The sequence below is a fragment of the Hippopotamus amphibius genome, chromosome 12 (assembly GCF_030028045.1).
Source record: "Hippopotamus amphibius kiboko isolate mHipAmp2 chromosome 12, mHipAmp2.hap2, whole genome shotgun sequence".
Classification (NCBI taxonomy): domain Eukaryota; kingdom Metazoa; phylum Chordata; class Mammalia; order Artiodactyla; family Hippopotamidae; genus Hippopotamus; species Hippopotamus amphibius.
In genome coordinates, this window is record NC_080197.1 from 18,732,485 (window position 1) to 18,746,090 (window position 13,606).

Sequence of the window (13,606 nt, forward strand, 5' to 3'; positions counted from 1 at the left end):
GTGTTAGCTATCATTATTCATAGGAAGCTGAGGCTCAGAGAGGTTTCAGTACTTTCTGGAAGCTGCAGAGCTACAGCGTGTTAGAACGAACCAGTGCATCCATTTGCCTCCAAACCCTGTCGCCCTCAACCAGCATTTCCCTAAGTGGATTCCGTGGGATGCTAGTCTGCAGGATGCTTAGTGAGCAGAGGGTTCCATGGTTAAATCGTTTGGGAAATGCTGTGTACTCTTTGCCCCTTTCGGAGAGCCAGAAAGCACATTAGCGTTAGCGCGTTGAATGAGCTGAGCAGTCCTATAGCAAAGTGGCCGATTTAACTTTGTTTAATCCAGCATTTCCCAAACTCATTTGACCACAAAACCTTTTTTTGTTTGTTTTTGTTTCTCGTTTTTGACCTAACACCTGTCAGCACCCAGCGGGACACACTGTGGGAAATGCCACTGTAGGCCGCGCGGCGTCCCCCGGAATGGTAATACTTTTGTTCTTTTACGTCGTGTGACTCAGAGCCAGGTGTGGGAGTGGCTTGCTCACCGCGTCTGTACCCACCCCCGGGGGCAGAGAGCAGTTTGCAAAAGTCTTCCTTGTGCGCCCAGCACCTTCCTTCCTTTTCCCAACAGCAAGCCTTTCTCCTTCCAGCCCCCTTGTAATGTTAGTGTCCCTCTCCCGGCCACATCTGCTTCCCCTCCTCACTATTCGCTCCTTTTATTCTCATCTCTGCTCTGCTGATACGACTCAGCTGCCCCAGCCTAGCGCAGAAAGAGGACTCAGCCAAAGGTAGAAAACTGGCCACGTGACCTTGGACAAGTCACCAGACCTCCCGACTTGAGTAGGATGATCATCTGTACAATGAGGAGAACACCACCTGCCTCTCTCACCCAGATCCAGTTGATCGCTTAGTGCGGTAATGGATTTGGAAAGTACCAGGAGCTCTGCCAAAGGAGGAACCACCATTACCCCCCACGGCTCCGGTTCCCCCGGGAGTGAGCCAGTCCCTGTGTATTTTGCCCCTCCCTGGCCAGCTGGGAACCCTTTGACTGAGAGCCCACCGAGGTCGCCCTTGAGTTTATTTGGACGGGAAGCCAGATGAGACGGCCATGCACGCTCAGCCACCCGCTCACTCGTACTGTCCCTGTCCTTTCCCGCAGGTGAAGTGTGTGCGATACTGGCCGGACGACACGGAGGTGTACGGAGACATTAAAGTCACACTGATCGAAACAGAGCCCCTGGCCGAGTATGTCATCCGCACCTTCACAGTCCAGAAGGTAAGCTTCCCTGCGGCTATGTGCAGCCTGCTCGCCAGGCAAGCCGGCTTGTTTGTTCATTCAGGACACGCGGCCGACCAAGGGGCTGCTCTGTACCCACCCTGTGCAGGGCACCAGGGATAGATCAGCAGTCAGCTCAGGTGTGGATCCTTATCCAAGGGACCCCACCTCCAGCAGGAGGGACAAATAGAATTCACCGGAGAGACAGAATAATGATATATGGTGATAAAAGCCATAGAGGAAACGTGCTGGGAGGGAGAAAGAAATCCATGGGTGGATGTGGTAATCAGAGAGGGCTTCCCGGAGGAAGAGGCATTTAAGCACACAATGAAGAATAAGAAAGAGCCAGCCAAGGGAAGAGCAGAAGGAATATGATCCCAGGAAGGGGAAAAGAAACGTGCAGAGTCTAGAGGGGAAAGAAGATCTTGACATGTTCTAGGCCTATGGTTCTCAACTAGAGGTGACTGTGTCCCACAGGGACATTTACCAGTGTCTGGAGACATATTAATTGTCAAATCCACAGTTGCCATTTTCTAAAAGCAACAGTATTAATGAACCAAGTGGCCACAGGCCTGAGGATGCAAAAGCACTGGAGACTTCAATGCTTTGAGAATTGTGCCCTTAGGGGTTGACAAGTCCTCATGAGGGCCAAAGCAGACACGTGCATGGGGCCTTTCCTGCATGCACCATGCTGGCAGGACACACTGTTTGCTCCCAACAGTGCCCCCTCCAACCCCCGAGCTCCTAAAGCCCTGTATCTGCAGACTCAGGTGAAGAGCCAGGCAGGCAGGCAGGCAGGGCGCCCTCAGCAACAAGGAGGAAAACAGCAGGTACATTGCTGTGGTCTTAGGCTGGGTTCCTTAGAAGCAGAGCCTGAAGCAAGGATTCCCATCCACATGGCATAGCAAGGGAGTGCTCTCAGAGAAACTTATAAGACAGGGAGGGAAGCTGGAGAGGAAAGAGGAAGGGACAGGGCAAGTTCAGAGTCTCTGACAAAGTCTAGCTTAGGCCTGACCCACAGGGGCCTCTGGAGCATAAACACACTGTGGAGGTGCCCCCTTGCTTTCCTCAGTCCACTGACTGTGGACCAGCCACTGCAGGGTAACCTCCAGGGTGAGCCAGCTCCCACTGGCTGAGGGCACTTTTCCCATTGGCTGAGTCACTAGCAGCCAGCACTCCTTCAGCTGAGGCCTGGAACACAGCACCACGAACACCAGTCTCAGCTACCACACTTGCTGTTGGTTTTGGGAATGAGCTGGGTGACTGGGGATCCCAGGCTCTGAGCCAAGGGAGGCCTTGGAGAACAGCAGCCCACCCAGTGTGTTGAGGAGTCATAGTCCTTCCTTAGCTTGTCTTTTTATTTTTCTTTCAAACAATCACCAGGGAAGCTATTACCCATAGGAAGACACCCTTCAAAGTCTGCATGGGCCTCAGAGGATTAACTCAATTCAGCCAGCTTCTCCACAGTGCACAGTACCGAGACAGGTGCTCTGCAAACAATGCCCGAGTTACTAGCCCAGAATTGGTTCCTGAGCTGGGGACCCAGAAATAATAAACAGGAAGTGTTGTCTGCCCTTGAAGAGAAGACAGTCCCACCAGGGAGCAAGTCCCCTTGATAAACAGTTGCAGTGCAGGTGGAGTGGGCTCGAATGAGGGCTTCCAGGGTCGGCACTGATTTGGAGGATGAGGTGAAAACTTCTGAGTATTCTCGAAGCCATTTTCTTCTCTACTTCAGTTCTTCTGTCAGTGCTTTAACTCCAGCCTTTGTTCACTCCCGCCCGGAGTCTGCAGCTGCCTCCTGACGGGGCTTCTGCCTCTAGTCTTGCCCCCATCTTAGTTTAGGTTTCTGGGAAGCAGAGCCTGAGGCAGGGATTTGGGTGCCCTTGGTGATGTGTTGAGGAAGAAGCCAGGCAAGAAGGGAGGTGAGCGAGGCAGGACAGGGTGGGGAAGGAACTGTGTGAGGATGTGGCCTGGTCCTGCGGGGACATCTGGGACTTGAGTCACACCACAGACTTGGACCCATCTTGAGGCGAAAGACCCCTTTGGCACATCCACGAGGGTAACCCATCATCCCGGTTTGCCCAGGACCACCTTGGCTTTAGCACGCAAAATCCCATGTCCCGGGAAACCTCTCAGTCCTGGACAAACTGACAAAGTTGGTTGGTTGCTGAATGCCAGCTGCCCATCCCCCACTCCCAAGGGAGGCGGGTCCTGTTCAGCTGAGAGCAACTCTCTGAAGGAGGGGTAACTGTGAGCTGTCCACAGTCAAGGTCAGGGTAGCTGGGGATGGGTGCACTGGCCCAGGAAAGGGGATCTGGCATCCTCTACACAGCCTCCCAACACAGCCCCCCAGATCCACCCTCCATGTAGCAGCTGGTGTGAGCCTCCCAAAATGCCCATCTGGTGATGCACTTCTCCTTCTGTGCAACCATCTGGGAAGCCTCACTATAGCTCCCTGGTGCCTCTGGGATAAAGTCCAAAGGCCTTAAAGTGGGATATAAAGCCTTCCAGGATCCAGCACCCACCCAGCCTCCCACCCCCAGTCCCCCTGTCCCTCATCACCTGTCTTCCACTCTCCTCTGGAATTGCCCTGGACCATTTGTGGTTCTGTTCACATACTATGCTGAGTCCTGTCCCCAGGCCTTGGCCTGATCTGAAGCTCTGCCTAGGAATCCCTCCCTCCTTCCACTGGGTAATACTCAGGCCTCAGTGTAGCCTAACAATTAGGAGGGCAGACTGTGGAGCCAGACAGCCAGGCTTTAGATTGTAACCTGACAACTTACCAGTTGTGTGACCTTGGGCATGTTCCTTAACCTTGCTTAGCCTCACTTTCCTCACCCCTAAAATAGAGATGACGATACGAGGATTGATATGAGGATTAAATGAATTAATACATGGAAGTAGAAGAGTGACGGGCACATAGTCAATGCTTAATGCACGTTAGCTATTATTTTTGCTATTAATATGTTTCAAGACTCAGGTCTGGCATCCCCTCCTTCAGGAAGGCTTCTCTGACTTTTTCTTTCCCTAATGGGGTCAGCTGACATTCCTTCATGCACTTTAATGGAACTGACCTGCCTCTCCCACTAGACCATGAGCTGTTCCAGGGACAGGGACTATGGGCTTTATTTCAGCCTTCCTAGTGCCTAACGCAAGGCTGGGCACAGAGAGCCCTCGGTGAATAGTCTTTAACTGAAAAAATGAACAATCAAACACTCTTCCTATTCAGTGCCTCTAATATCTGCAGGAGATTGCTAAGTAGAGAAAGGTGGGTAGGGGCACCGCATAAGCAAAGGCTCAGAGGCGTAACCTGACCATAGACTAGTCAAGAACCACCATTTGGCCTGGAGCGTGTCTAGTGAAGGGTGGGGAGAGCGGAAGGGGAACGATGGGAATTCCGGGCCCCACCACCCCCATCAGTCAGAAAAGGTCTGCTTTTATTTGTTTCATATCTTTTCATTCTAAATAAGAATCTAGCTAATAAGTCTGCCTTTTTAATCTTTAATTTGAAAGTCATAGGGACTATCATAGACCAGACTGGAGAACTGAAGGACACCAAACCTCAATCACTGAAAGGCCTCATGTTCCCCTGGAAACAACTTGAACTTGGAATTGAAGTCTAACATTTTTTGAATCTATTCTGCTGAATATAAGTCCCATAAAACACTTATCAAAAAAGGATCCCTTGGGCAAACAGTGTAGGTATTATAAGCCCCCTTGGGAATTTAGCATGTATGTTAGCACAGTAAAGGCTCTGAGAAGTCCTGCAGTAGAGCAGTGTTTCAATTTATTTACTTCCCAGATGTAACAGATGTAAAGTCATTCTGCACAGTGATACCTATTAACCCTTTGAGGGCTTTGCCCTCCCCGACCGCAGGGAGGCTGGACCCTCAGTGCTCATGGCCTCGTGACTCCCCGTGGGTGCTGGGCGGGGTGGGTAGGGGCAGCAGCTGGAGGAACAGAGGCCCGTTCTCCCCTCAGAAAGGCTACCACGAGATCCGGGAGCTCCGCCTCTTCCACTTCACCAGCTGGCCCGACCACGGCGTCCCCTGCTATGCCACTGGCCTCCTGGGCTTCGTCCGCCAGGTCAAGTTCCTCAATCCCCCAGAAGCTGGGCCCATAGTGGTCCATTGCAGGTAAGTGAAAGGCCCTACCCTAAACAAGGAGGCCTCTGCTGCTCTGCTCTCTCAGTGAGGGGGGTGCTCTTGTCTAGTGGCCTTTATTCTTTGCCTTAAGCCAGTCCTTTCTGATGAGACCAGGGTTCTAAGTCTAACAACAACAGTAATAGTAGCAGTACTGGTCGTTATTATTGCTGTTGCCCTAAGACAGTAAAGGCCACAAGGACATGGGCTTGGCATTGACAGCATCTGCTACACATGCACTTCACCCACATTACTTCATTTACTTCTCACCCAACCTTGAGAGGTGGCCATTATTATAATTCCCATTTTACAGATGAGAAAACTGAGGTGCTGAGAAGGTAGATACTTTGCTCGGGTCACACAGGCGTAAAATGGCAGAGTTGGGATACTTAATGTGATCTTCTCCAGGCGCTTGCCCTCAGCTACTTGGAATGGCGGCAAGGTGCTCCCTTGGAAGTGTGCTTCTCTTCATTTCTGTTATTTTAAAAATCAATTGCTGGCCTGCAGTGTCCTTCGTAGAGAGAAAATGGACAGTGTCAGGTTTTACCTTATTATGGAGAAGGGATATTTTCAGCCCTGACCCAGAAAGTCACATTGGGAATGACAGGCATGTTTTGGAATCCTCCTAAATGGAGATGAAGTGTCGTGTGAAGGGCCTTAGGAATTGCAGGAGGGCGGATGTCCAGACCTGAAGGCCAGCTAGCATGCTCGCTCCCTCCCTCCCAGTGCCTCTCTTTTCCAGTGTGACCTTGGGTCCGGTCCATCTTTTCAGACCCTGCATGCGCTTAACTGCAGGCAGGTTACCTCTGCCCCGGGCAGTGTCCACATCAGTCAAGGTCCTGAGCCAGGTCAAGGAGAGATGCCATAAGCTGTAGGTGTCTCAGAGCCGCCCCTTTCTCACACAGCATCCATTTACCTTTGCCACAGCAGCGAAGTGTGAATTAGAAACCCCATTTCACAGATGAGGCCATTGAGGATTAGGAGGTCATACTGCTCACCCCCTGGGCTCTCTAAGCATTCTGCACATAGTCTCTGCTTTACATCTCATGACAATCTGAGGACAATAAAATGTTCACCCCAAGTCCCATATCCCAAGAGCAGCCAGAGCAGAGGTAAGGGAGAAAGGGAGAAAACAGCAAGCATTTATCAGGCCCGCCTTGCACGATGCCCCACATCTGTGTCTCCATAGCAAGTCACCTTGACACATCTGAGCAGAGTGGTACCCACTCCTGAGGCTGTCCTGAAGATTAATTGGGTTGGCCAACATATACTAGGTCCCTAAGAGACTTCTGGACACAGAGTACGCACTTAAAAATATTACTCTTCTCTGCCTCGCAATGCTGCCCCCTCCCCAGACTGTTAATCCTTCAGAAGAGAAACCATGTGTGACTCATCTTCACACCTCCACTCGCGAGCCCAGCATCTCGTGCTCAAAAATACATGTTGACTGTAAGTGGCAACCGTTTCTGAGAAATGACAATGTAGCCAGGCACAGGGCTAAGCAATGGACGCGCAGTGTGCTTTTTCAACATAATTTCATGCAATTTGCATGTATTGTGCTATTAATGCTATTATTATCAGCCTCATTCTATGGCTGAGGGTATTGAAACCCAGAGAGACAGTGTCATTTACCCAAGGTCACACAGCTAGTAAGTGACTGAGCCAGAATTTGATCCCAGGGGTCCAACCCCAAATAGCATGTGTTTAATTGCTACCTGAGGCTGAAATCAACAGATCAATCCCCCCAAGAACACTGGAGGGAGGAGTGTTATGTGTGAGAACACTTGAGGCTCACACACACCAGGCAACTTGTTCACTGGTGGTGGATCCAAGATGCAAAATCGAGTTGGGCTGGTTCCTCCTCCTAAAACAGGTCAAGGATGAGACTTTGGAGAAAACGTGGATGAGTGGCTCTTTGGGTTCCCTCCTAGACCCCAGGGCCCAGCCTGCTTAGTCCCTTCTGGGGGGTCTTGAATAGGGGGAAGGTGTTCTGGGCCAAATACAAGGCAGACTTAATTCAAACTGTGAAATTTTACCAAGGACGAAGACTTTCCAGATCATGGAGGATGAATTTCCGAGGCTTTACTCTCCCTTGGAAGAGTGTTAGTGGGTCCACTGGCTGTCCTTGGATTTATGGTCATTCAATAATGCTTTCTTTCCTGGTCCATCACTCTTCCTCTTTGCATTTCCTTTCATTTCCACATTGTCAAGCAAAGACACTTGTTTTCCATGAGGGAAACGAGACGTGAAAACACAATGGAGGTGGGCCTCCTGGCAGTCTGGCCTTCACTTCCAAACTATACGCATTTAAAGCACACATCCTATTTGTCTCTGGTTCAGTGCTATGATTTTGGAACACACTGATCTGGGAAGGCCTGGCCATGGCCCATGGGGTCTCATTGAGTCCTTTTGCTATTTTATACTTGGCCTGAGATTTTCCGAAAGGAAGCTATCAGTGGTCAGAATCGAGTATATATCAGGGGCCTTGATGTGGAGCCGGGTCTCAGGACTGTCAGCTGCTCTGGTTTACTGATGCTGCTGCCGCATGATCCCATAAAAGCAGGTGCAGGTGGACCCAAACCCAACGCTTTAGACATGGTGCTCCGGGCTCGCTCTTTGCCATCGGGATGGCTCAGAGGAGCTGGTTCCTCCCCTCTCACTCACCTGCTCTCTGATCTCTCTCATCTCTCCTTCCTTGCTTACATCCATCAACTCATTTGCTGAAGAAGACAAAAAGGGAGAGGTGGAGGCACCATGCCTGACGCTATATAGATGGGTTATCTTTACCCATCAGATGAGGAAACCGCATACATCCGTGCTATGTAAGCATGTGTTATGTGCTGTGACTCTAATTAAGAGAGGAAGTGTAGGAGCACAGGCTCTGGAGCCAGACTGCCTGCGGAAAAGTCCCAGCTCCACCACGTGCCAGCTGTGTGATCTTGGGCAAGGTCAGCACTCTGTGCCTCAAGTTTCTCACCTGTGTAATGGGGTGAGCAATTTCTTAACAACCTCATAAGAGAATTAATAGATAACATTGGGAAAGCACGTAGAACAATGTCTGGCACTTTGTCACTGCTAAATAAGTGTTCGCTAAATGAGTCCAGCACAAATAAGCCAGTCCTGATAAAATAGCCCCCAAAGGCAAGCATCACTCTCCTGTTTTACAGAAGAGACGACTGAGGTTCTAAGTTTAGTCACTTGCTCAGGATCTCCCAGCAGCACTGGGATTCAGACCATTCTGTCTGACCTCTGCAGAGTCCGGCCTCTCTGCAGGGTCCTCAGGAACAGGGCTGAATGGGAGGGGCCTCCGCAAGGCTGCTCACACCACAAGGTCCCTAACACAGACCACTGTCCTCTCTTGCAGTGCTGGTGCCGGGAGGACTGGCTGCTTCATCGCCATCGACACCATGCTCGACATGGCCGAGAACGAAGGGGTGGTGGACATCTTCAACTGTGTGCGAGAGCTCCGGGCCCAGCGGGTCAACCTGGTGCAGACAGAGGTGAGTCCCCGGGTGTCAGCTGACCGGCCACCTGCAGCCCTGGCCAAGGAGGAGCATGGTGGAACAGAGAGACCCATGCGTGGAGGCATCCTACAGAAAGAGACCTGGGCATGGGAGAAATGAGAGGGAATGGATACATGGCTTGCTATGGTGGGACCATCGTAGAAGCTAGGGTGCCCCTGCCAACCCTGAGGTCCCCCAGTACAAGGACTCCCACCAGTGAGGAATGGTACTGGGTGCCCCATCTCTGAGGGCATCTAAGCAGTAACTCAGTGGCAGTTTTCAGGTATTCTTTGAATGGCGTCCCTGCCTTGGGTGAAGAAGAGAGAGATGGGGAAGGATTGGCATTGACTGAATGCCTCCCATGTGCCAAGCATTGCTTCAGCCCCTGCAGGAATGGCTTGCTCAGTGAAGCTGTTGAATTCCTGAGCTAGGGACGGGGAGTCTAAGAGAGAGAACTCACAACTCCTGCTGTCAAGGGAAGAGGAGTACCTCCTGCCCTCCTGGTATTGCTCTGTCCAGTTAGAGAGCCCAAGACCTGAGGGACATGGGTGGGGTTCATCTTTATTGTTAAACACCTGCTCTGTGCCAGGCATCATGCCAGGTCCTTTGTATTCAGGGTATTGTTTCTGCTCCTACAACAACCCTGTAGGGTAGCTCCAGCTAGTGCCCACATTTTACAGATGAAGAAACTGAGCATTCGTGTCCCCGAAGCCTCACATAGCCAGACGGTGGTAGAACTTGGGTCCATGTGACCCCAAAGCCCACGTGCTTTCCCCTGAACCACACTGTCTTGCTAGGAAGCCTTTTCTGCCTACCTGACTCCTGGAAGCCATGGGTTGCTATTCCTATAATGAGCCCATCTTCTGGTTCTAGTGAGGCTGTAGGTGCCCAGGCAGCAGAGCTGGGGCAGATAAAGAGCTGTATCCATCATCAACCCTGCAAAGAGAAATCACCCATGGCTTTGGGCCTGGCCAATCACTGCTGGATCTGCAGGCACTTCCCTCACTTACAGGCTCATACACCTAGAACCCTGCTCTGGGCTCCAAACCAACTCCCACAGGCTGGTCTGAGGCCTCTTGGTAAGGCTGCTAAAGCCAAGAGGCTGCTTTATCTATTCCTAGGTTCATGCATGTGGAAGGCAGGCTCGCTGCCTGGCGTTAGACACATTGTGGTCCTTGCTGTCTAGTAGGGGAGACAGACATTCAAACAGATCATCATGATGCCTCTGGATAAACATTTTATACAAAGAGATGGGCCGGGTTCTGCAGGAGAATAGTCACTCCACAGACATTTGTTAATGCTGGAAGTAACAGCAACAACTTCTGCCTGATGGATGTGGAGAAGACTCTCCCGAGGGAATGAGACATTGAAGGTGTAGGGAAGAGGGGGTGGTGTCCAGGAGAAGGGCAGCAGGTGCAAAGAGCTGGGGTGGCAGAGGGGGTGACACATGCTTCAGGAGCAGAGCCTGAGACAGGGAGTTGAAGGCAAGTGGTTTATTTTTGGCAGGTGATGCCAAGACACACTGGTTGGTGAGTGGGGGAGTGAGAGAGCAGAGGGAAGGAAATCAGGCTTGTTGACGCTGTGAAAGTATATTACAAGCTGTTTGACACTGGATGGCTGGAGCCCAGTCCTGCCGGCAGAGCTCTGAGATGGTGCATCTCTTCCAAGTCTCCCACCCAAGAGAGAGGGATCGTAGGCATTTATCCCCAAGTCTCCGGCTGGCATTGCTTGAGGCCTCCTTCCCGGGGCATTAACTCTCTGGCCCTGCAGGCTGGCCCAGCACACAGCCCAAGTGTGCCCCCCAGGACCAGAAAAACAGTCCTCAGCATGAATCTCAGGGATTTGCAGTGAGCATCCTTCAGAAGATAAAGGTGAAAGCTGACGGGCCATAAGCAGGACACCATGGGCACCTGCTACCACATGTCCAGGGTTTCGAATTCTTATCAGTGACTCTGCTGTTCAGTCTTACACAGGGAGCAAAACTCAGCACAGCTCAGACAATCACCAAGAAACACGGCAACTCGGCCCTTCAGGTTACAGGGTAGAAAGCAGAGATTCTGCAACATGAATCATATCCATCCTTCATGGCCACAGGATGAAAGGCGGACAGCAAGCTCCCAGGCCACCCTTCTTACCCGGTACCCTGTTCCCTCACCCCTCGGCTTTGCAGGAGCAGTACGTCTTCGTGCACGATGCCATCCTGGAAGCGTGTCTCTGCGGCAACACGGCCATCCCGGTGTGCGAGTTCCGCTCTCTCTACTACAACATCAGCAGGCTGGACCCCCAGACCAACTCCAGCCAAATCAAAGATGAATTTCAGGTACGAGCGCATCCCAGGCTCCGTGACCCGGCCAACTTGAGCACCACTGAGCACACTCCTGAGGTTTTCCTTGCAAGAACGGCCGTGTCTATATGCTTGCAGTGTCTGCAGCTCCAGACAGCTGCAGCAGGAATTCCAGAACATAAAATGCACAGCCATGAGCAGCTACTCACCAGTCATTCAGTGATTGCTGACCCTTGGGTTTTTTAACCATGAGTATGTTTTGGAACTGAGGTCTTACTTAGCTCCAGTCCAGGTTGTGGGCGGAGACACGTTTATACTCACAGGTGTGAATTTCATGTTCCTCTATCCCTGGAGGGACTCAGGTTGTCTCAGTATTTCTGTAGGATTGGAAGGTATCCTAGATCCTCACAATTCAAAGTGGGTTCTCAGGACCAGCACCATCGGCTTCACTTGGGAGCTTGTTAGAGACGCAGAGTCTTGGGCCCCCCGGGCTCCTGAATGAGAGCTTGTGATTTGAGAGTATCTCTGGGTGACTTGGATGCAATGAAACTTTGTGAAGCATCATCGGAGGACACAGCTCAGGCAGAGCAGGTGCCCCTTGGAGCCCATGTGGCGGGAAGGGTGGCAGCTTTGGTCTGGAGGCCTGGACTTGAATCACTGAGCAAGGCAAAACCAGAGTCCAGCCCCTTGTCCCGAGGTCAGTGCCAAGATCATATTTGGGCAACAGGAGCTGAAAACAGGCAGGAGAAAGCAAAGAAGCTTCAGGACCAGAAGGGCCGATGCGGGTCCATGGTTCCAAGGGCAGATACCCCAGCCAGGTCAATGCCTTAGTGCTCCTTCAAACAAATAGACTTCATTGATTCAGAGTAGAGACCGAGTGCTGAATGGGGGAAGGGTGGAGGCCACGGACCCCTGGTGGTTGCATGTAGCATCTAGTCTGTTGGCTGGGGCAGTTCAGTTCTGGCCCCACACTTGCAAGACTTACTCTGCAGAACACAAGCCCTGAATTTTTCAGACATACTAGAGCTTGCTCTCTGGAGGTCTCTCACTCATCCTGGGTGGCTCACCCAGGCATCCTTCCAGTCCTTCGGCTTTCTCTCTGAGAGGCATGCTGGTGAAATCATTTCCCTCATTCCAGGACACTACAGGTGATGTTTAAAAGTTGTTAGGGATTCCCTACCCCCATTCCCCACCTTATGACCTCCTGGGGGGCCATGCAGGATGGCCGAGAGGAGTCACTTAATTCCAATGATTGGCAGGTGTTCAGTGCCTGTGTCTGAGCCCACATGAGTGTGTGGCGCCCCTGCAGGTGGTGTCCCACAGCCCCTGGCAGAGGCTCTCAGCCCCCAGGGCCTGGAGCAGCCAGCAGGAGATGACAGAACATCACCACGGAAGAGAACAATACAATCCTGGGGAAAGGAGTGGAGGGACCGGCTGGGAGGATGGATGTATAGATGGATGGAGGGAGATCAGGCTGAGTTTGAACACTGCTGCCTTGTCTGTGCAGAGGCAACCATCTAAGTAGTGCCTGCCTGTCTGCCTTTGACCCCACAGACCCTCAACATCGTGACTCCTCGAGTCCGGCCCGAGGACTGCAGCATCGGGCTCCTGCCCCGGAACCATGATAAGAATCGGAGCATGGATGTCCTGCCTCTGGACCGCTGCCTGCCCTTCCTCATCTCGGTGGATGGAGAATCCAGCAACTACATCAATGCGGCACTGATGGATGTAAGCTCAGCCCTGCCAAGGAAAGCTCCTGGCTGGCACTCCAGGGAAAGGCTTCTTCCCAAGGGGGAGGTGGCTGGAGCCCAGGGCCCTGACCCCCCCTTCCCCTGCCAGCCTCCCCTTCTGATCTTGTTGGCCCCAAAGACCTTTCTCCCCCTGAAGGCTGGTCCAAACCCATATCCAAGCTGTGCTTCTAGCTCTTTTGCTCCCATAAAGGTTCAAAAGAATAAGCCAAAAGCTTAAAAGGGGACCCCTGAAACCCCAGTGAGGCTACAAGCCTGACCAGTCCCCTTTCCTGCTACCTACAGAGCTGACTGTTAACCTTAAGTTCAGTTCAGGAAACATTCTACATGCCAGCCATGTTCCTAGTGTTCTGCTAGGGGCGCCATCTCCTGCTTTCTCAGCATCAAGTCCAAGAAGGGTACACCCACCCTGACCTGGTTTGGGATGAGGGGGTCACATTCCTGCCCCAGTGGGTCCATGCTCCTGACTCGTCTGCTTCTCTCCGGGTCCTCCAGCTACTTCCGGTTATCATCCCTCCACTTCCAGGATGTAGAGATGTTTGCAGCTGTAGGGAACCTGGCATCATCTAGTCTCATCCATACACTTTCCAGCAAAGGAAACTCAGGCCAGAGAGAGAAGAGACTCAGTCAAAGATACCCAGAGAGCTAGTGGCAAAATCAGTACCTTGG

The 13,606-nt window shown here is 51.9% G+C and overlaps 1 protein-coding gene across 1 annotated transcript in view; it reads left to right on the top strand.

The window, feature by feature from the left end:
* Nucleotides 1–13,606, top strand: part of PTPRT (protein tyrosine phosphatase receptor type T) — a 1,046,874-nt gene that overhangs the window by 1,006,484 nt on the left and 26,784 nt on the right. Inside the window, exons 23-27 of the mRNA XM_057701613.1 lie at nucleotides 1,144–1,260; nucleotides 5,242–5,396; nucleotides 8,767–8,902; nucleotides 11,076–11,225; nucleotides 12,744–12,917. Of these exons, the coding sequence (XP_057557596.1) occupies nucleotides 1,144–1,260; nucleotides 5,242–5,396; nucleotides 8,767–8,902; nucleotides 11,076–11,225; nucleotides 12,744–12,917 (732 nt within the window). The remainder of the gene's footprint in view (nucleotides 1–1,143; nucleotides 1,261–5,241; nucleotides 5,397–8,766; nucleotides 8,903–11,075; nucleotides 11,226–12,743; nucleotides 12,918–13,606) is intronic.